Source organism: Thalassophryne amazonica, chromosome 2, assembly GCF_902500255.1.
Source record: "Thalassophryne amazonica chromosome 2, fThaAma1.1, whole genome shotgun sequence".
In the NCBI taxonomy this organism is placed as follows: Eukaryota; Metazoa; Chordata; class Actinopteri; order Batrachoidiformes; family Batrachoididae; genus Thalassophryne; species Thalassophryne amazonica.
Genome location: NC_047104.1, coordinates 69,589,237 through 69,610,565, shown reverse-complemented (window position 1 = coordinate 69,610,565; position 21,329 = coordinate 69,589,237). Strand labels below are relative to the sequence as shown.

At 38.6% G+C, this 21,329-nt stretch overlaps 1 protein-coding gene across 1 annotated transcript; it reads right to left on the bottom strand.

Annotated features, from left to right (window-relative positions):
- Window positions 1-5,575: 5,575 nt before the first annotated feature.
- On the bottom strand, window positions 5,576-19,418 carry LOC117525556 (heterogeneous nuclear ribonucleoprotein H3-like). Its single transcript, XM_034187437.1, is given in 9 exon segments — window positions 5,576-6,399; window positions 6,908-6,961; window positions 7,616-7,751; window positions 7,960-8,075; window positions 8,204-8,228; window positions 8,230-8,300; window positions 15,799-15,998; window positions 17,051-17,189; window positions 19,261-19,418. Coding segments are annotated over 9 exon segments (936 nt in total). The 5' UTR covers window positions 19,382-19,418; the 3' UTR covers window positions 5,576-6,325.
- Window positions 19,419-21,329: the final 1,911 nt, after the last annotated feature.

Genomic DNA, 21,329 nt, shown 5'->3' with positions numbered 1-21,329 from the left:
AAACTTGCTAAAACAATTTTAACAAATAATCTGTCTGTTACGTTTAATCTGCATGGAATTTAATAAACGCAAACCAAATTTCAGACATTATATATATTAGTTTCAAACAAAGAGGACAAACAGTGTTGTAAAGAACAATAATCAAGACGTTAAAGAGCAAACTTCACTTTCCCCCAGAACGACATGAACAGGAAGCGAGCGTAGCTCACAGCAGCTCCCATTGAAAATGACAGACAGCCTGTGATTCTCGCATGTTTACATAAAACAAACGCAATAACGTCTAAAAACCCAGATAATATATTCACGAGAGTTTTAGGCACAATATAAAAATAGTTTCATGTTGCAATGTTAATGGTGTTGTCTGTGTGCAGCGTGATCAGAGCGTCTCAATGCAGTTCTCAATGTTACTGAGATCTCGCAGCGCAGCGACCTCTCCGAGGTTTTGTGGCATTTGAAACGTCAATAGGGCGAATTGTGTTTCATTGAACATGCAACTTTGGTGCTATATGAAATGTGCTGTTGTACTCGCCAACCACGCGCATGCTCACACTACCGGGAGCAGTGTTTAGCTAAACATAGTGAAGTTGATTTGCTGACGGATGATGATTTAAAGGAGCTAATTGCCGCTGCTAATTCTTCTAACACTTAAAAGCAAATCAACTTCACTGTAAGCTATCTTAGGCATGAATAGTGCTGTGGTTCAGGGACCTTAATTTGGGGTACCTTGCATAAATTAGAACAAGACAAAATGGGTATCAATTTGTTCCTTGAGATGTGCACTAATATAATATTGAGGTTGTACTCGTGGAATATACTTTTTACATGATGAATTAACCCCTTGTTTGTGGTTCCCGTGAAAAACGTAATTACCAGAAAACGCTGGGCTGACATTTTCTGCTTTCATTTGGTGGATAAAACATCCTTTTATCAATATATGGATTTATTTATAACCATTTGCAGTTTTTATTACTTATATTTATGATTTTATGATGTACTCTGGCATCATCTGCACCATTTTTTTTAATTCCTTTTTGGTTATAAAGGGACTCATAACAAATATTGCCATTTTAGTTCTGAAAATGGCAACATACTGATAGACTGTTATAATTTATTCCTTGGGATATCTACCTGAAAGAAATGAAATGTTTTGATAAATGTGATTATTCTTTAAAATGGTGCATTAACCCCTTATTTATTGTAGCCGCATACATAGTGAAAATCCGGAGCAATGGCCCTGCAAACTAAAATCAGAAAATTGAAGAACAACTGGATATATTGTTCAATTTGCCTTCTTTAATTATCAAAAATTATCAAAAAGATTTTGATGTTGTGGAATGCACATTGGTACTGACGTGATCATTAACCCTTTCACTGCTGTAGTTGCTTATATATGGTCAACAAAATGCTTTACTAATATCAATGTAAGCAAATATGACATTTTTAAAATTCAAGACCCCATCCAGAAAAATGCAAATAGCCATTTACCTTTTCGAATCTGGCACCAAATGTAAGTTTTAGTGCTACACTGATATGGTAGTTAGAGGGGGCTAGATTTGAGACATGTTACCTATAAATGCGGATTTCTCTGTAAAGGACTAAATATCAATACTAAGTACCTTGATTAAATCTGTGTTTTGGGTTACCTGTCACCTTCCTTCCTCATTAAATAGGACAAAAATCCTATAGTGCTCAGTTATATTATTGTAGATGAAGAATCTTTATCACTGATTTACATCAAGTTAGTATCTGTTGCTTCATCCCCATCATCCACCTCATGCAAATTCTATTATTTGGATTTTGGCATTCTGAGTTAAAGGAGCAGATCTCAATGCATTCAATACCAGCCTGCAAGCATTGGCACTTCTGACCATTGCAACTTTTGTCTGTGCAGTACAAATGTGTAACATCCCTAACTTCGACTGGAGCCGACTCATTTTTGTACATAGTTGGTTGAATGGTGAAAAAGCATAATTATTGCTGCAGTGCAAAGGTTCCACATTAGGTACACACACACTGTTGATATCAGCAAGCTACTATTCATAAGCATTGAGTAATGACGACCATTAACTTAACCATGGATGTTACATAATAAAACAAAACATCTATGATGAAGCCTTATCAGAGGTGGCCACAGTAAAAACAACAGTAACCTAGCTTGAAGCGTTCGCCTCAGTTATTTTTCTGATTTTCACAAAGTTGCCCCCCTATATGCCAAGAAAATGGTTGAAAAGCAATATTAGTGGCGCAGATTCAATGGACGGTTGAACAGACAGGTGCCACCAGTGGTAACACTACCCCGACTTGCCTCGGTGTAAAAACATTGCAGAGGTCGGATGATTTTTCAGACGTTCACTTTAATGAACAAGCCCCATGAGAAGCATTTATTTTAGTTACTGACGTGAACACCAGATGTCTCTGCTGAGGTGCAACAGTTTCATCAAAATTGTCTATATGACATGACTTCATCTACCTGTAGGATGATAAAAAATGAGATTTCAGCTATATTTGTATGGGTTGCAGTAACTCATGATACCATAGGGGCTGGCAGGAGACCTCTCTCTCTAGATTATGAATCAACATCATATACATATAGTGTATGCATATCACATGTACTGCAGGACAAGCACTGAATATTATGAAACCACACTTGCTAATTTTAAGACGTAAGACCTACAAACTCATCTATTTTATGAATTTTCCTGTTTGTAGCACTTGAAATTCACCTGATATGACCACTACAAATTCCACTTTTATAGCCATCTATATTTAATTGGTTACTCTATAATCATTATCCATTGAAGGCCATTTCAAGAAGAGCTGAAAGCAGCTCTTAATGTGTACTTTGTCCTGCGAAATAAAGGGTTAATATTGAGTAGAAACCTATGAAAATGTTTCAAATCAGCAGGAAGGGGTGTACATGTCTGAAACGAAAGCAGAGGAAACATTAGATATGATTTATTTCCACCTGTCGGTACAAAGTAGCAAACAAACAAATGACAAATTTTCAGTTTCATGGTTGCCGCACGTAAGGGGTTAATAAACATTGTAGAAAGTAGATTTGAGAGTACAACCTCAATTTCCTTATAGTAGACATCCCAAAGAACAAAATGATACCTAATTGTTTGTTCTAAAGTTGTGCAAGCTAAATCCATTTTTAAGGCTCTTTTTGGGTCATAGCCGCAGCACTAGAAGAGCCGTTAGGATGAAAAGCTGAACAAATTTCTGACGTGATTTTTCACTGGACTGAGGAACTAGTCTTTCTTTGTACAACCCCTGGCAAAAATTATGGAATCACCGGCCTCGGAGGATGTTCATTCAGTTGTTTATTTTTGTAGAAAAAAAAGCAGATCACAGATATGACACAAAACTAAAGTCATTTCAGATGGCAACTTTCTGGCTTTAAGAAACACTATAAGAAATCAAGAAAAAAAAATTGTGGCAGTCAGTAACGGTTACTTTTTTAGACCAAGCAGAGGGAAAAAAAATATGGGCTCACTCAATTCTGAGGAATAAATTATGGAATCACCCTGTAAATTTTCATCCCCAAAACTAACACCTGCATCATATCAGATCTGCTCGTTAGTCTGCATCTAAAAAGGAGTGATCACACCTTGGAGAGCTGTTGCACCAAGTGGACTGACATGAATCATGGCTCCAACACGAGAGATGTCAATTGAAACAAAGGAGAGGATTATCAAACTCTTAAAAGAGGGTAAATCATCACGCAATGTTGCAAAAGATGTTGGTTGTTCACAGTCAGCTGCGTCTAAAGTCTGAACCAAATACAAACAACATGGGAAGGTTGTTAAAGGCAAACATACTGGTAGACCAAGGAAGACATCAAAGCGTCAAGACAGAAAACTTAAAGCAATATGTCTCAAAAATGCACAACAAAACAAATGAGGAACGAATGGGAGGAAACTGGAGTCAACGTCTGTGACCGAATCTGCATTGGGCAAGGTGATGATGCTGGAACTTTTGTTTGGTGCCGTTCCAATGAGATTTATAAAGATGACTGCCTGAAGAGAACATGTAAATTTCCACAGTCATTGATATGGGGCTGCATGTCAGGTAAAGGCACTGGGGAGATGGCTGTCATTACATCATCAATAAATGCACAAGTTTACGTTGATATTTGACACTTTTCTTATCCCATCAATTGAAAGGATGTTTGGGGATGATGAAATCATTTTTTAAGATGATAATGCATCTTGCCATAGAGCAAAAACTGTGAAAACATTCCTTGCAAAAACACACATAGGGTCAATGTCATGGCCTGCAAATAGTCCGGATCTTAATCCAATTGAAATCTTTGGTGGAAGTTGAACAAAATGGTCCATGACAAGGCTCCAACCTGCAAAGCTTATCTGGCAACAGCAATCAGAGAAAGTTGGAGCCAGATTGATGAGTACTGTTTGTCACTCATTAAGTCCATGCCTCAGAGACTGCAAGCTGTTGTAGTACATGAAGTCACTGCACAGCATCATGGATACCATCACAATTTTGGACTCCAATTTAAAGTTTGTGTTTGACTGTTAAGCAGCAGTGGAACACCAAAATGTAAGTCCCTTTTCTGCTGTTTATAAATTAATAAAATATCAAATAAGGATCTATTTTAGCCATTATGTAAAACAAATAATGAACATTTTTCAATAGAACAAATATTTAATTCGGTGAAAGCTGGAATGTTCCAGCTTTCACCTCATGGAAAACTTACACCATTGAACTTAACATTTATTACTTGTATACTATTCGTCCAGTTCAAAAATATTTGGGTTGTGTGGCTACTGTCAGGATATATTCGTTTATTAGATACACTTTGCTAGTATTTTGCCTGTAGAACAGACTTGAGCCTTTGTGACATTCAACAGTACAGCAAACAGTCCTCAGATTTTGTTCCATACTGACACTAACAGCAGGCTGAATTGTTTAGATCAGTCACGGTGCCTCCATATTTTCATGTGTCAGAGAAAGACTCATCAGATCAGGTGGCTTTTCTCCAGTCTTCTATTGTGTCATCCTGTGCCTGTGCTATTAAGACATGGCTTCATCCTGTGTTGCTGGAGCACATCTGCATTCATTTCTGTACTTTGGCTGTAACTTTTTTTTTTTTGGCCTCCATCAGCTGGAACCATTCTTCTGACCTCTGTCATCTTCACTCAGACACCCACTAAAGCACTCACTGATTTTTTTTTTTTTTTTTTTTTTTAGGCCAATTTGAAGACCAGAGATGTTTACATGTGAAACTTAAGACCAGTAGTTACTGGCTTAGCAGCCCATCTGCCATCAATAACTACAATACAATCACTGTTCCTCAATCTAAAGCTCCATCCATAACTGCATCAAATTTATGCAACATGAGTGGCCGAATGCTTTGATCATAGGTGTACCTAACTAGTGAGTGTTCTGTTATATTAGTTATAAATCCTCTCAGAATGTTGGCTGCCATTTAAAATAATTAGTTTGAAGGTGACTGAAACATTAATGTTGCTTCTGAGTCCACTTTTTTTTTTTTTGTTATTTTGGGGGGGTATGAAGAATACATTTAAAGGCCACATCAGTCATGGAGACAGGCTTAAATATAAAATTTATTAGGCAAAATGTACAACAGCTTATACAAGCTAAAGTACAGCTCAAATATACTCAATTTGATTTCACGCAGAGAATATTCAAATTTTTTGATTCTGTTATCAACTGAAAACAAAAAGGGGGAAAAAAACTACCTCACAAATTACCAGTTCAAAGCAGAAAATCTGATCTAAAATCACAACGTAAAGCCAAGTCAACAAACGCATTAAAATATTTTAAGTTCTTTTTTTTTTTTTACCAATTTTTACTGAACCATCATACATCTGTAATAATAATCAAAACTCTTCTGTTGGTGATTCATCACCTGACTCAACCATGAAGCTTTAACACATCCACCAGATAACAGGACAAATTATTATGCAGCACAAGAGGGGAAAAAAGTACTGCCCAAGTCTCATAAAAATTTTGAATTCTGTCAATTACAACAAAACTGCACTATTTTTCCACTCCTCTACATCGAACAAAAACATTGTTTACTGTACAAGGTTGACAATGTACAAATAAAATAAAAGATGAACTATATTCTGCGGGCACAAAAGTCAACCTTAAAATGAAACATTTTTATTTTTGGAGCTGAACGCAATTATTACTGTTAAAGTCGCATCTGATTTGTCTGTTGGTGAAAAAAACCCACAATAAAACAAAGCTCTGACACACAGGTGACCTCAGATCAGCTCTCTGCTTAGAAACATTAATGAGTAAATGTGGACTAATAATAATGGGTGGAATGATGTCATCAGTACGTGCCTCGCAGCCCTCTGCTCCGTAAGCCTCCATCCCCTCCTGAGTTACCATAGTAACCACCACGGCCTAAAGACATTCACAAAGACAGGTCAATGCAACAAAAATCACAGCAATAAATAAGAAAATACAGAATACAAGCCTTGGAATCTGGTAATGCAGTGATTATTATTCATTGGAGCCAAATATTTAGTACCTCTCTTAGTATTTAATTTAAACTCTGCTTTGGGAATAACACTCAAAAGCACCAAGAGTTACTGCTCATGACCAACATCAACACACAATCTGAACACTGACCATTTTCACAGGATGAGAAATGACAAATGTTGCACAGTCACTGATTTTCTACTTATTTTCCACTTTTTGTGCAACATTACTAACCATAGCTGCTTATTTACTGTGCACGCCCCCTTTTTTTTAATAAAAACATTTTCCGTGTAACACTGCATGACATACATGTTGGATCAATAAATCCTCCAATCAGACCCCCACAAATCCACATGGTGATGATAGCTGCAGCCTTTTGTTGGCTATCAAACTGCTTCAGATGTTCAGATGTTGCCAAAATAAAACTCACTCATTTCTGCTCCACTTGCTGTTGAGTTGAGGAAAAGCTCGATGTAACGATGCTCTGTGAAGACAATCAAGAACATGAGTCATCAGACCTGTTCAACCCGAATAAAGTCCAGCCACATTTTTAAATAACTTATTTATATGGAATTTATCCAACACTCTACTAAACAACACAAGCTGAGGCAGGATGCGACCTCATCATAAACGCCTTGCGACATATGTATTTTTAATGGCCTTAATATGAGGACTGAACATTGTTTGTGGTCTTTAATGAGACTTGGAAGCTCATTATGACAAATTCTTTGCACCTTCATACTGAATTTTTGTCATAAGTCATAGGGGAGGTGATGGTCTTGTAGTTAAGCGTTGGGCTTAAGACCAGAGGATCCTCGGTTCAAATCCCAGCCTGACCGGAAAATCACTAAGGGCCCTTGGTCAAGGTCTTTAATCCCCTCGTTGCTCCCAGTGTGTAGTGAGCACCTTGCATGGTAACATCCCGACATCGGGGTGAATGTGAGGCATTACTGTAAAGTGCTTTGAGCGTCTGATGCAGATGAAAAAGCACTATATAAATGCAGTCCATTTACCATAAGTCAACAATTTTCTATCATGAAATTATTCCAGAGTGAAAGACACTGTTATACAACAGCAGCAAAACTAATGACAGAAATTACAAAAGGAGGAGGAGAGAGAGGAAAAAAAGAAGACATACGCATGTGGTTCTTGTCTTTGGACATGGCCGCCACAGCATCTTCGTGGCAGCGGAACTCCACATCTGCCTCTCCAGTTGCCTTTCCACTCGGAGACACATCGATATGAACCCTCAGTGGATTCAAAGGAGCAAAGAACTAAAGAAGAGAGACAGTGGGAGCAGCGATCACATCATTGATCTGAAAGCAGGAGCCAGTGATCAGCAGCGTTCTGGTCAACAACATAAACAGCAACCATCCACGGACTGAAGCTAATGAACAGCTAATTAACCACAACTAAAGTGGCTCTTTATTAAGTAACACAAAGCCTTACATCACCGCTGTGTGTGCGGGTGTGTGTTCGTACTCTGGCAACGTCTCCCTCTGTGGCACGGAACGGTAAACCCCTCATGTGGACAAAGTGGCCACCATGAAGACCCGCACCAGAATCACCATGACTGCTGTAACTGTGGCCTCCCATTCCTGGTCCAAAGCAAACAACATCCACAGGTCACAAACCTCACACACACGACAAACTTGTGCAGGAGATGAATCAACTGCAGTGAAACTATTTTGCAGACCCAAGTAAAAAAAATAAATGTGGAGTGCACCTCTGCCCAATCTTTCTCCTCTCAGCCCGCTCGTCAAACATGCCATCGCTGAAATGGTAACTGCTGAATCCGTTGTAGTTGTCAAAGTTTCCATAACCTGCACACAGCGAGCAACAAAGGCTGAAAGATGGTTTTAAAAAAACTGCAAAGGCCTCAAATCAATTGCTTCACAGCAACAAAGTGAAAAATAAACACTGTAAAACTCTGCCCAGAATAAATAAACACTTCATCGACAAAACGACATCATCTCATGTTGGTTGATAACTGAAGCCCTTAAATTAATACAATTCATAATTTGATATGGGTGCACATTCCAGAACTGTCCAGGGGGTGTCAGTGTTCACTGTCCAGTTTATAACCAGTTACATCGAGTGACCAAGTCAAGCAGACCACTGTCCACATAAGCCACTATCAATGAGGACAAAAAGAAATCTGGTGTGACAGAAGCGGTTCACTTCAGACCTCAACAATATTTAGAAGAGGAACTCAACTCTTATTTCCTGTTAATTATGTAATTTCTAATGTTAATTTACTGTCTTATTTATAAATTGTTTAGGTTCTTGTCATCATTTACACACTTATTTAATTTTTTATTATTTCTGTTTTGTCATTTGATTTTTTTTTTAAATGGACCACAATGGAAATAAGTATTTTCTTGTGTCATCAAATCAAATCAATTTCATTTATATAGCGCCAAATCACAACAAACAGTTGCCCCAAGGCGCTTCATATTGCAAGGCAAAGCCATACAATAATTACAGAAAAACCCCCAACTGTCAAAACGACCCCCTGTGAGCAAGCACTTGGCGACAGTGGGAAGGAAAAACTCCCTTTTAACAGGAAGAAACCTCCAGCAGAACCAGGCTCAGGGAGGGGCAGTCTTCTGCTGGGACTGGTTGGGGCTGAGAGAGAGAACCAGGACAAAGACATGCTGTGGAGGGGAGCAGAGATCAATCACTGATTAAATGCAGAGTGGTGCATACAGAGCAAAAAGAGAAAGAAACACTCAGTGCATCATGGGAACCCCCCAGCATCTAAGTCTATAGCAGCATAACTAAGGGATGGTTCAGGGTCACCTGATCCAGCCTAACTATAAGCTTTAGCAAAAAGGAAAGTTTTAAGCCTAATCTTAAAAGTATAGAGGGTGTCTGTCTCCCTGATCCGAATTGGGAGCTGGTTCCAGAGGAGAGGAGCCTGAACGCTGAAGGCTCTGCCTCCCATTCTACTCTTACAAACCCTAGGAACTACAAGTAAGCCTGCAATCTGAGAGCGAAGCGCTCTATTGGGGTGATATGGTACTATGAGGTCCCTAAGATAATGGGACCTGATTATTCAAAACCTTATAAGTAAGAAGAAGAATTTTAAATTCTATTCTAGAATTAACAGGAAGCCAATGAAGAGAGGCCAATATGGGTGAGATATGCTCTCAGAGGGAGAGGAAGTCAACGTGGGTATTCAGATGGCGGGAAAAAGTTTGCCATAGAGCCCGACGACTTTGATGCCGAGGTTCTGCGAGACTTTGTTCTTGCCTTTAAGAAAGGGAAGCTCAGCCCCATCATAAAGTCTCAGCCGACACCAAAGAACAACAAAGGTCCGGTGAAGGTGGTGGTAGGGAAAACATCTGACGAGATTGTCATGGATCCTCAGAAGGATGTCCTGATTGAGTTTTATGCGCCGTGGTGCGGTCACTGTAAGAAACTGGAGCCAGACTATCTGGCTCTGAGCAAGAAGTACAAGGCAGAGAAAACCTGGTGATTGCCAAGATGGACTCCACTGCCAAGGACATTCCCAATGACAGCTACAGAGTGGAAGGTTTCCCCACGATATACTTCACCAGCAACAACAAGCAGAAGCCCATCAAACTGGAGGGCGGGGACAGAACGTTGGAGGGACTCAGCAAGTGTGTAGAAGAACACGCCACCAAGCTGTCACAGCGACAGGATGAGCTCAGAGTGCGGCGAGCACTGAAGGACTCTAAAGGTTAGGGCGGAGAGTCTCGTAGGGCACTGAGTGGAGCGGAGTCTAAACTGTGTTACTGAGTTGTGTCATCCATGTATTTTAACGTATTTATAATTACGTATATGCACTTACACTCACGCTTTTAATATAAAGATGATTTAGTGCTCCCTGCTGGAGTCCAAAATGTAATTAGCAACATTAGCTAATATTTGTAGCTTCTCCAAAACTATTGCTTCTATCAGCGTTGTGTTTTGGTGGCATTCATCCTTGAGCCAAAATACATTAAGCACACACCGAACAGCAAATATCAGCTGTGGTCTGTTTGCCCCTGATCCAAGTTGCACACACAGTTGTTTGCCAAACAGGGTGGAGATCAAACACAATACACATTTCACGCATGGTGTCAGACTTTGGAAAGGTGCGCAAGCAGAAATTTCACGCAGTCACATCGCTCAACACCTAGCCATGCTGGCAGATTTCAGTAATAGTAATAACAACAACAACCCTCCAATACCCGACGGTGGATTACGCAAGACATGCTACTCGGAACGGATTGAAAGATCTACAAAGAGCATCAAAAGTGAAGCAGAAGCTGCAGCTTCTATAGGTAAACTTAGTATTTCATTTAATGCAAGCTTAAATTTTATATATGATGAGTAAAGTGCTCTGACTCACTGTGTAGCGTTGCCTTTGTGTACCTGGGTGGCTGTTTTTAAAAGGTCATTAAGTATTACTATAATGTGGTGGCCATGGTGATACAAAGAATAAAGTGTCTGCGTAAATTCGGTTGTTGGTTATGACACATTGATATTCAAAGAAATTAGAACAAACCCATACGTGATGCATTAATCAACATCATGAAATGCATGATCACATGTACCCTTATTTCTAATGACCTAACAATTCTAATTCATAGTAATACTACAGTTAATTATGCTTTACTGCTAAAGATGTAGGAGAACCTCTGGCCTTCCTTTATTTATTTATTCATTCAGTTATTTATACATACTTATTCTCTAGCAATTACATGACTGGAATACTATATCTCATGGCTATGTGAATTCATGGTATTTGTGACTTTAGATGCTTCACCACATGAGGAACCTCTGGCCAGGGTACTTGGTTTCAGTGTGGAAAGTTGCTGGTTCGAACCCCACCCCTGCCACATTTCTCCGTGTAATGTGGAGTTGTGTCAGGAAGAGTATCCGGTGTAATTCTTGTGCTAGTTCAACACGCAGATAAACCTTTGCTTTGCTGTGGCGACCCCGAGTGTAAACAAGGGAGCAGCCGAAGGGTCTTTTTATTTGCTGCTCAGCAATTGCAAAACTGGAATACCACATCTCATGGCTAACTGCTTCATGGTTAACTGTGATTTTACACAATTGCATGATTGTGTAATGGAACCTGTGTACTGCATTGGTAATTGTTAAAAAAAGTAAATGCAGAAATGCAGACATTTGTACACAACTGCAAACAATGTTCCATGCACAGATCTGTGAAAATGTGTCAGAAGTGACTGTCATAACATCACTGGATGCAGTACTTTATATAACGGCTGAGTGGATCCTTGTCATTTGATTGGTGCTTTGTATGTCACATGATATGGATGAATTCATCCAGTTTGTGTTGCACTGCATTTAGAGTGCAGCTTGGTTCCATTTAGAGTGCAAATTTTGTTCCATACATTTGGTACCATTGCACTCTGTGCACGCACGCATGATTGCGCGCACACATGCTCGTACACGCACATGCACACACAAAACAAATCCACTGTGCTACCTTGCGCTCGTTAGCATGAAGAGAGAAGAAAAGCTGGACAAGTGCCGACCAGGTTGCGTGTGTGTGCATGCACGGGGGACAACGACTCTCCCGAGACATAATTTGACTGAGCTGACTGACGCTGCTAATTCTTGTAAGATACACACACACACACACAAAATCCACTCTGCTGTAAGCCATCTGGATGCATGAAGACCTGTTCACATGAAACACTGATGTGATTTTTTTGGCTGGACTGAGGAACTACACAATTTGTTTTAATGGAAGTCCGAAGTCAGTGCACAGCATCACTGGACTACACATTACAGTGGAACACCAAAATGCAAGTCCCTTTTCTGTTGCAGGCAACATTAAGGCTTGTCTGATTGTCAGGGACAAGTGTGATCAGACAAGCGCTAGCTCTATATCGTTGTCCGACCGGACAAATTACATTTTTTGGGTTAAAACGTTCAAATTCTTTAGTTTCATCACTTGGAATCAAAATACCTGACCACCGACTTTTTGTTTTCTTATTTACATCACGTCTTGTCTAGCACCTCGCGAGACAGCGTCTTCGGTTTTTCCAGCCACTCTCCACGCAGCAGACAATCAGAAAACATGATAATGTGTGCGCGAGACCACTGTATGGAGTGTGTGTAGTAGAGGCTGACATTTTTTCAGGGTTCCCACGGATCACGGGATTCCTGTGGTATTCAAATGGGATGGGAGTCAACTTTGCTATTTATCACGTGATTGGGATGATACAGGATTAAAAATTCATGGGAGCAGACGGGAGCGAGGACCAAGGTTTTAGGCAGCGAGCCGTCCTGCTGTCATTTGAGCGTTCAATTTTCAAAAAAGACGCCAAAAAAATAGCGGGAGGCTTTGCTTAAAGCTGTCTAAAATTAAGACTGGGTCTGATCATTGCAGCCGTGTGTGTGCTCGCGCGAGTCAGCTGGCTTTCTCTCTGGACTGTTCTGACGGTAGGTCCTGTTCACACTGTGTGCACGTGTCGGTGACAGTTATACTGAAATTATGAGATTAAATAAGGAGATAGAGATTAAATAAACTGGTCAAAATTCCTTTAAAAAAATGAGAATATATATGAATGAACAAAAAACGAAAAAAAAAAAATCACACGTGTTTAAAAAAAAAAAAACTGATGTGGAGAAACTCTGCAGTGATGTTCAGAAGCAGAAATCCCATAAAGCAGGTGAGAACTCTGAACTTTAACAAGCTGTTATTTTACAAAGATATTTATTTTAGATGGCTTAATGTAGTTTTATGTTCAAGCATAAAATATGATTGAGGAGAAAAAAAAAGAGGAAATGAACTCTAGTCTGAATAAAAATACAAGCTGCTGATTTTTATTTTTCAAAATTATTAGGCTGCAGTTCTGAGTTTCATTTATTTCAAAGTAAGTTACCGCTTATTATTTTCAAAAATCACAAGTCAAATCAGTCTGCATTGTTCAGTTTTTCCTGCACGTTTGTGCATTTTTTTCCTTCTTTATAAGCGTTTGGTTTTTGTGTTTGTTCTACTACAGAGTTTGAAAAAACAATAACATGTTAACACTTTTCCTTATTGCAGTTCTGTAATTTCAGAAATGGAACAGAAACAACCACAAAAAAAAAGTAGAGACTGTATGTAAAATAAAGATAAAAATGTTATATTCCCAGTTTCTCCACGCACACCCACAGAAGCCAAACATTCTTCCAGAGTTGTGTCTTGGTGGCTTCCCTCACTTTTCTTCCAGCATGGACATTTAGTTTTTGACAACTGCCTACCTGACACAGATTTACCATAAAGTACCACACTGTTTGTATTTCTGAATGACTGATATAAATGAAGTCTAAGAAATATTCAGTGAGTTGAAATGTTCATGTAATCATCCTGACATTTCCCAAGAAAACTGGCTGCAAATATTATTAACCAATTCTTCCATTAACAATAAACTGCCCTGTCCCGACCTTTTTTTCTTGGAAAATGCTGGCCTCAATGTAGGAATAGATATACATTACCAAAAAATAAATAAATAAATAAAAACAAAGCTGACCTCACAAAACATGAAATATGTTTGTTTCATACAGTCTACAGTTACAGAAATAGAAGACAAAGTAAATGTCAGGATCATTACATGTCCACCACCACCACATTTTGAAAAACTATAAGACCACAAGCCATGCATTATTTATGTTTTGTGTCTTTTAGTGAAGTTTTTTTTTTTTTTTCATCTGGTTTAAGGCAAAAAGTGTCTCCCTGTATTACCATTGTGATAAATATTTAATCTGAATCTCAGTCCCAGAAAATGTTGAAATGTAATGATTTTTCTATTTCAGCTGCAGTGCTCATGTTGGAATATTAAAGTACTTACAACAAAAGAAGTATGACAGGTTTTTATTAAGTGACAAGTCAGAGCAAAGTAGATGCGATAAATATTTAATTTGAATCTCACTCACGGGTTGTCCGGACAACCAGCTTTTCCTATAGGACAAGTAAACTGACACTAAAAAGCTTAATGTCACAGCTTGTTGTTTATAAATTAATAAAATATCAAATGACAAGGATATATTTTAGCCGTTATAAAACAAATAATGAATGTTTTTACATTCTTTCAATGGAATCAATGTTTAATTCGGTGAAATCTGGAACAAATCATTCAACTTGGCTTTGCCTCGTTGAATGGTATGTTCCAGCTTTCACCTCATGAAATATTCGTACCATTGAACTCAAAAACATTCATTATTTGTATATTAGATAATGATGACAGTGAAGAGTGAAATGGAGTGATTGATCACTATTGTTTTGCTTATTTAATAATAAAATCCATAAATACTGATGAAAGTATTTTTTAAAAAACACCAATTGCATGCTTACCGTGTCATTTTAATTTTTTTTAAAAAACAGTTGATGCACATTGACATTTTGGGCCAGCGGTTCTAAAACTCAAAATTTATGGTGGGGGGGAGTATGTTCTTTTGGGTACCATAGGCTTTCATTTGCCAATGTTTTCACAGTCATGGTCTCAATAATCCAACAGGATACTGATTACGCAGCCCGTGGTCTACTGACTGTATGCTGTAGTATTTCAGATTAGTTGACTTGTGGCAGCTATTTAAATTTGTGCCAAATGTTAAACTGTTTTTTTTTTTTATGCATCTCATTTTGATAGTGTTCCACCTGTCTGATCATTTCACTGCATTCATTGCCATGAATTTAACATTGTGTATTTTATTTATTCCTTTGTCTTCCTTCTTCCTTCCTTCATGCCTCTTTATTTGTATTTATTTGCAGGAAACAAAGGGGGACAAATATTTTGTGCTGTGTCACATGATCATTTTTACCTCAGCTGTCAGAGAAGGGTGATGGTTTCTATATGATGGTGGACACTGACACCATTTTCACCTGGGAAATTTTGTGGAGAGTTGGTCTTTCATTTAAACACCGCAACACAAATTTTCCTTATGACATCACATGGTTGACATGGTTTTACAACTTCAATAATAATTGACTGCTACTACTCATGTGAAGGCAGGTGGGCAGCACGGTGGCTTAGTGGTTAGCACTGTTGCCTCACAGCAAGAAGGTCATAGGATCGATTCCCACCTGTGGCCTTTCTGTGTGGACTTTGCATGTTCTCCCCGTGTTTGCGTGGGCTCCCTCGGGTGCTCCGGCTTCCTCCCACATCTAAAGACATGCAGGTTAGGTGCGTTGGAAACTTTATAATTGTCCAGGTCTCCCTTGCAAAAGAGATCTTGATCTCAATGGGACTAACCTGGTTAAATAAAGGCCTACATCAAGTAACCTTCTGGTTCTGTTAATTATCTGGCAGTAGCAAAATCACTTCTCTCTACAAAGAAACAGAAAACCCCACTTACCTCCTCCATAGCTCCCTCCACTCCTCACGTTCTCCATCAGAGACCCACCACGGCCAGGTGAGTTTCCAAAAAACCCACCCCTGGGACCCCCCATCATGGGTCTATCATAGGGCCCTGGTCTCTGTCCTCCCATCCCCCGTCGGGGAAGTTCATAGTAGGCTCTGATCTCGTTACGGCTGCTCTTAAAAATCTCTATGTACCTGTACCAGGAGAGGTCCGTGGGGTGAGGAGAGGCAGAGAACAGGGTCAAGCTATAGAAATGATTTGGCTCAAGTTGCATACATGGACATGTTTTACAGAGAGGAAAAATGGACAACAGACAATTACTCAACATAATCTTAAAATTATCCAACCATGTCCTAAATATTCACCTAGGAAGAAAAAAAAAAGCCTACATCATTTTATGCTCCAGCCGAGTGTCTGAATGACAGAACCACCCAAAAAATGTGTTCTTTACAAGATGGGTTTGGGGCAATGAAAAATTATTGTTACATCTAACTCCACGATTGAAAGTCAAATATTTACAGGGTATTTATCAATCACACACCTAACTCATGTGGAGTGTTTAATTCAAACCTTTACGGTTGTGGTCAGAAGTTTACATACACCCACCCTGGACATGAATGTCATGGCAATAGCGCCGTTTCACTGACTTCTTGAACAGTTGCCTTTTGTGGGGCAGAATAACTGAACATAAAGGATATACTTCTGACCAAAGGAGAATTGCTTTAATTATATTTTAGTCCGCACAGAGATATGCCCCTAGTGCAGAATAAAGCAACGTTCTGTGTTGCATCAATCATTCAGAATATAACAGAGCAGAAAGAGGTTTGATGATTTACAGCTGGAGGGCTCCTTGAATATCATCTCCACCTTCTACATAATGTCCTCCTCCCCATTAATAATCTGGATTTAGCATACTTCAATGTAAACACCACTAGTTGTCCATTATAGTCAAATGAAGTTCTAACACCATCCATCTATTGTATAAAATTATGTCATGATTGTTCATCCTAATATTCAACATATCACCATAATTAGAATAAACCCCACCATTAGCATTTTACATTACATAGCTCAATTAAGAAGGTACCACAACCCATTTTACCACAATTTATTCTAGCAGACCAACCCATGTTTTAATCATTCAACCACAAGAATAACATAACCCATCCCATTAATATGACCACCCAGTAAACACTACAATAGTAGCCCAACCCAATCCAGCCCGTCCCTTTCCCGTCTGTCCCACCTGTGCCCTATTCTTTCCTTGTGTTTCCCCAGAGCCTTTTCTGCTATCTCCTTTGAGGCAAACTGCACGAAGGCTTCCCCTGTGCTCCTCCCCTGGTAGTCCACTGGCAGAGTAATCCCATTTGGCACGATTCTCAACCCTTCAACCCAAGCACACAAATACATACATAGGTAGGTAGGTAGGGTGATAAATATATGAAAGAAAGAAAAAAAAAAGACAACACCCACTTATCACTGGAGCTTTCAGGATTAAGATAAATCATCACAGAGCTGTAATAAGACTGCATTATAAGAGTCATCTCACAGGACTGAGATACACTTATAAATTCACCAGTAGCAGAATAAAAGTGGTACTGGTCTGGAATCAGCCCAAGTCATAGAATTATAATGGATGCAGAGGATTTTTTCCCCCACAGTATTTCCTCTGAAACACTGCATAATCTGTAAAGTACAGTGCTGAGCAGTGTTTTACATTACAAGTGCATTACATTCTTAAATTTGTGACCTGTACTCTAACTAGCATTTGAATCTATTTGCCATAGATGCAAATCAACTCTCCTGACTCAGATAAGTATTTTTGATGTCAGAAAGTCATCAGTTGGTATGGGCAGATTATCAGATTATCAATTTTTAACAGTATGCTGTGGACCAAAAATGTCAGGGTTTTAAATTCATCAATTATATTCTAAAATACATGCCGCATATATGTGGATGGAGGAAGAGCCGGCGTGCTTGTTAAACCTTTATAAGGGATGATATTACAGCAATACTGGATTGAAAAAAGAAATGCCAATATTTAGCAGAAATGTGTCGCCATCACTATTAGAACTGGTCATTACAAAAGGACACACACCGCAGTCGCATTACATCACTTAAGGGTAATGCTCTCATTTTGCCTTTTTTGGAGGGGGGGAATTCTGAAGACATTTAACTTCTGCATAAATCTGGAATGGAAAGCCAGTGAGAGATGTTGAATACTGAAATAATGCATCCAGGTGGGAAATACCACATGAATCATGTTATTTTTGCCTAAAGTTATCAGAGTGGCCCATGTCTAACCATGTGGCACGGAGAAAAAAAAATTTGAACTGTGAGTAACATAGCTCTCCGTATCCATTATAATTCTTGTATCAATTCTTCTACATATAGGCTTTAAATTAGTAGAATCTCAGTTCTGACTCCACATCAGTGTCTCAGGACTATCACTTTAGCCAAATATGCCCCACCCATCCAGTCTTCTAACCCACTTTAGGAGACATGATATGCGTGTCATATAGGACAAATGCGCCAAATAATGTTTTAACATAACATTAACACAGTATGACATAGTAACAAAGAATTCAAACACAACATGACTATACTATATAACAACAAACATACATTGCTCCCTTCGGCTGTAACACACAAGTACAAGAAATGCAAAGGCTAACTTGTCAACCACAGAATAATTACTACATGAGAGTTAGCAACTGGAATAGATTTGACCGAATAAAACAAATTTCTAAATACATTGTTAAACATGAAGATCACAAAATTCTCCACCTTTAATGCTGTGAAGGATTTAGTAGGAAGGTGAACAAGTCTTGGGATTTGGCAGTATATATATATATATATATATATATATATATATATATATATATATATATATATATATATATATATATATATATTTAAATCGACATTTGGCAAAATGTATATATAAAAATATAAGATCAGATACCATCCAAGCATTGATGTCACTTGACTGATTTAGGATGTTTTTTTAATTTGATGTCCTGTATTTCATTTATAACAATTTTACTAGGCATGTAATTTAGTAACTAAAAAAATGAACGACAAATCTGTTGTTACAAAGTATAATTATTCTCAGGGTTAAGTCTTCCTGTTTATTTTGTTTAGAGATGCACAAATGATGTTGGCCAATGAAAAAAATGTATTTAGTTTCTTTAAACATCAAATTTCTTGATGTATGTTTAAATTAACATTTTAATGTAAACGGTGATATGTTTTGTGCATTTAACTAGAAATATGCAGGTTCCATCATTACACCTACAGCCAGATGCATTCAAGAAGAAAAACTGCAATGTCCCAAAAAGGATGGACTAAAATTAATGTAACAAATACTAATTTTAATACAAATTAAAAATTCAATCGTGAAATCAGGCAAAACTGACAAGTTTTGATTTTTTTTTAAAGGATATGTTGATGTACCTGAGAAGAATTGAACAATTTCTTCCTTGCTGCAACCAAAAGGCAGGCCTCTGAGCCTCAGCATGCAACCACTGCCACCATCATAGTCAGCAGGGCCGCTACGTTTGAGCACCCAGTCCATCTCGCTGCGATTCGACTTGAACACTGATTCAATCAGACAGATGTACTGTCACACAAACATCACGATTTCAAAACAGGATTTACAGAATAAAAATCTGTTTTCCACAGTTTTAAGGTTAAGACACAAACAAACACACACACACACACACACACACACACACACACACAAACAAACTCTAAAATGCTGGGTATCTGCAGGAAGAAAAATCAATGGGAGAATCACGAGACACTTTCACATCATAATACTAACACACTGGCCATAAGAGTAAACAAATTGTAAGCCAGAGTTTCTGTCTGACTCACCTACAGTGTTCCCAATGCTGCCATTTTTATTATCAGTTGAATAAAAACAGCCTTAAAATTAAAATTTTCTGGGACAATGTATCGTCCAACAAAAATCGTTAACATGAAATGCCTAACTCATGTCACACAAAGCAAATGAACATAGATTACAACACAAATACCCACAGGTTTATCATTCTGGTAGAACAACGTTCACTGCTTACCCTCAATGTATCGATGTCCCATATATTTACGGTCCTTGGAAAGGGCAGTCTTAAAATCATCAGCTGTTTTCACCTCAATGAATGCTTCTCCACTTGGACGACCTTCTTTTGAGTAAGTGAAGCACACTCCGTTTACCTTTCCCACGATGTCACAGTCTGTACAAAAAATAACAGTTGAGTTTTCCTGAAAGTATGCCTAGTTTTAGTTGTCTCATTGCTGAGGTTCATGAGTCTTAAAATGATCACCACCCCCCAAAAAAGAAAAGACAAATGCTGCTTTTATGACCTAGCTTTTACGTGTATGGAAATGGGGGTCAGACTTTCATCAAAAGCTGAGCACAGAAGGTTGACTGAATAAAGTCTATCAAGCATGGTCAAGAGGAAAAAAAAAAAATTCTGACAGCACTCTTAAAAATAAAGTACGCCATTTGTAGTTGCTTAATGCTGTGATTCTCAACAGGGTGCCGTGATCGATCGTCAGGGGTGCCGTGGGTACTTTTCATATTCGCGATTACCGTGAATTATTTATTTTATCCACAAAGCATAAAACGACTCAGAATCTGACGTCAAACGTGCTGCAGCCTCGCTCTCGTCTTAAGGTGGGACAATAACAAGGAGGCTGACGGCCGATTAAAACAGTGCTGTCTCCTTCAAAAGCCGTCTAAAATGCGGAGTTGTCAGTGTGTGTGTCTGTGCGCGCGCGCGGAGTTAACAGGCTGCAGACTGCGAGGGAGGGGGTGGGTGAGGGAAATTCCTGAATGCAGGCGCGACACGTTCAGTGCGCAGCGAGCGCGGAGCAGAGAGAGGATTGTAACCCGAGTGAACGTTAACAAAACAAAACGTGAAGCTGCCTTTACTTCTCTCCGAACTTTCTCTAAAGGTGTGATTCTGCCGTTACCGTCCTGTTCACACCATGTGCGCATCGTATGCTGAATTTATGAGATCATGAGATGTAATAAATGGTCAAATATCTTTAAAAACATATTTAAAAAATGAGACTATATGAATGAACTGAGCCACATAAAAAAAAAACAATGTTCAGACGCACAGATCACAAAAAGCAGGTGGGAACTCTGAACTTTAACAGCTGTTATTTTCCAAAGGTATTTATTTGTTCAATCTTGAGCTTAATGCAGTGTTTAAGCACAAAACGTGACTGATGAGGAGAAACAATTTCAGAAACGCAACAGAAACAACCACAAATCAGAAAAAGTTAGAACTGTATGTAAAATGAAGATAAAAATAAAATGTTGCACCATTCGCAGTTTCTCCACTCACAGAAGCCAAACGTTCTTCCAGAGTTGTGTAATTATACTACAATAGTAGAATATAAAGAAGGGGAAAAAAGAAAAAAAAATAGACAATATATTCGTCAATCGCAATAATTTGTCTGACAATTAATCGTCTCCAGAAATTCCTAATCGTGACAGCCCTACTTGAGAT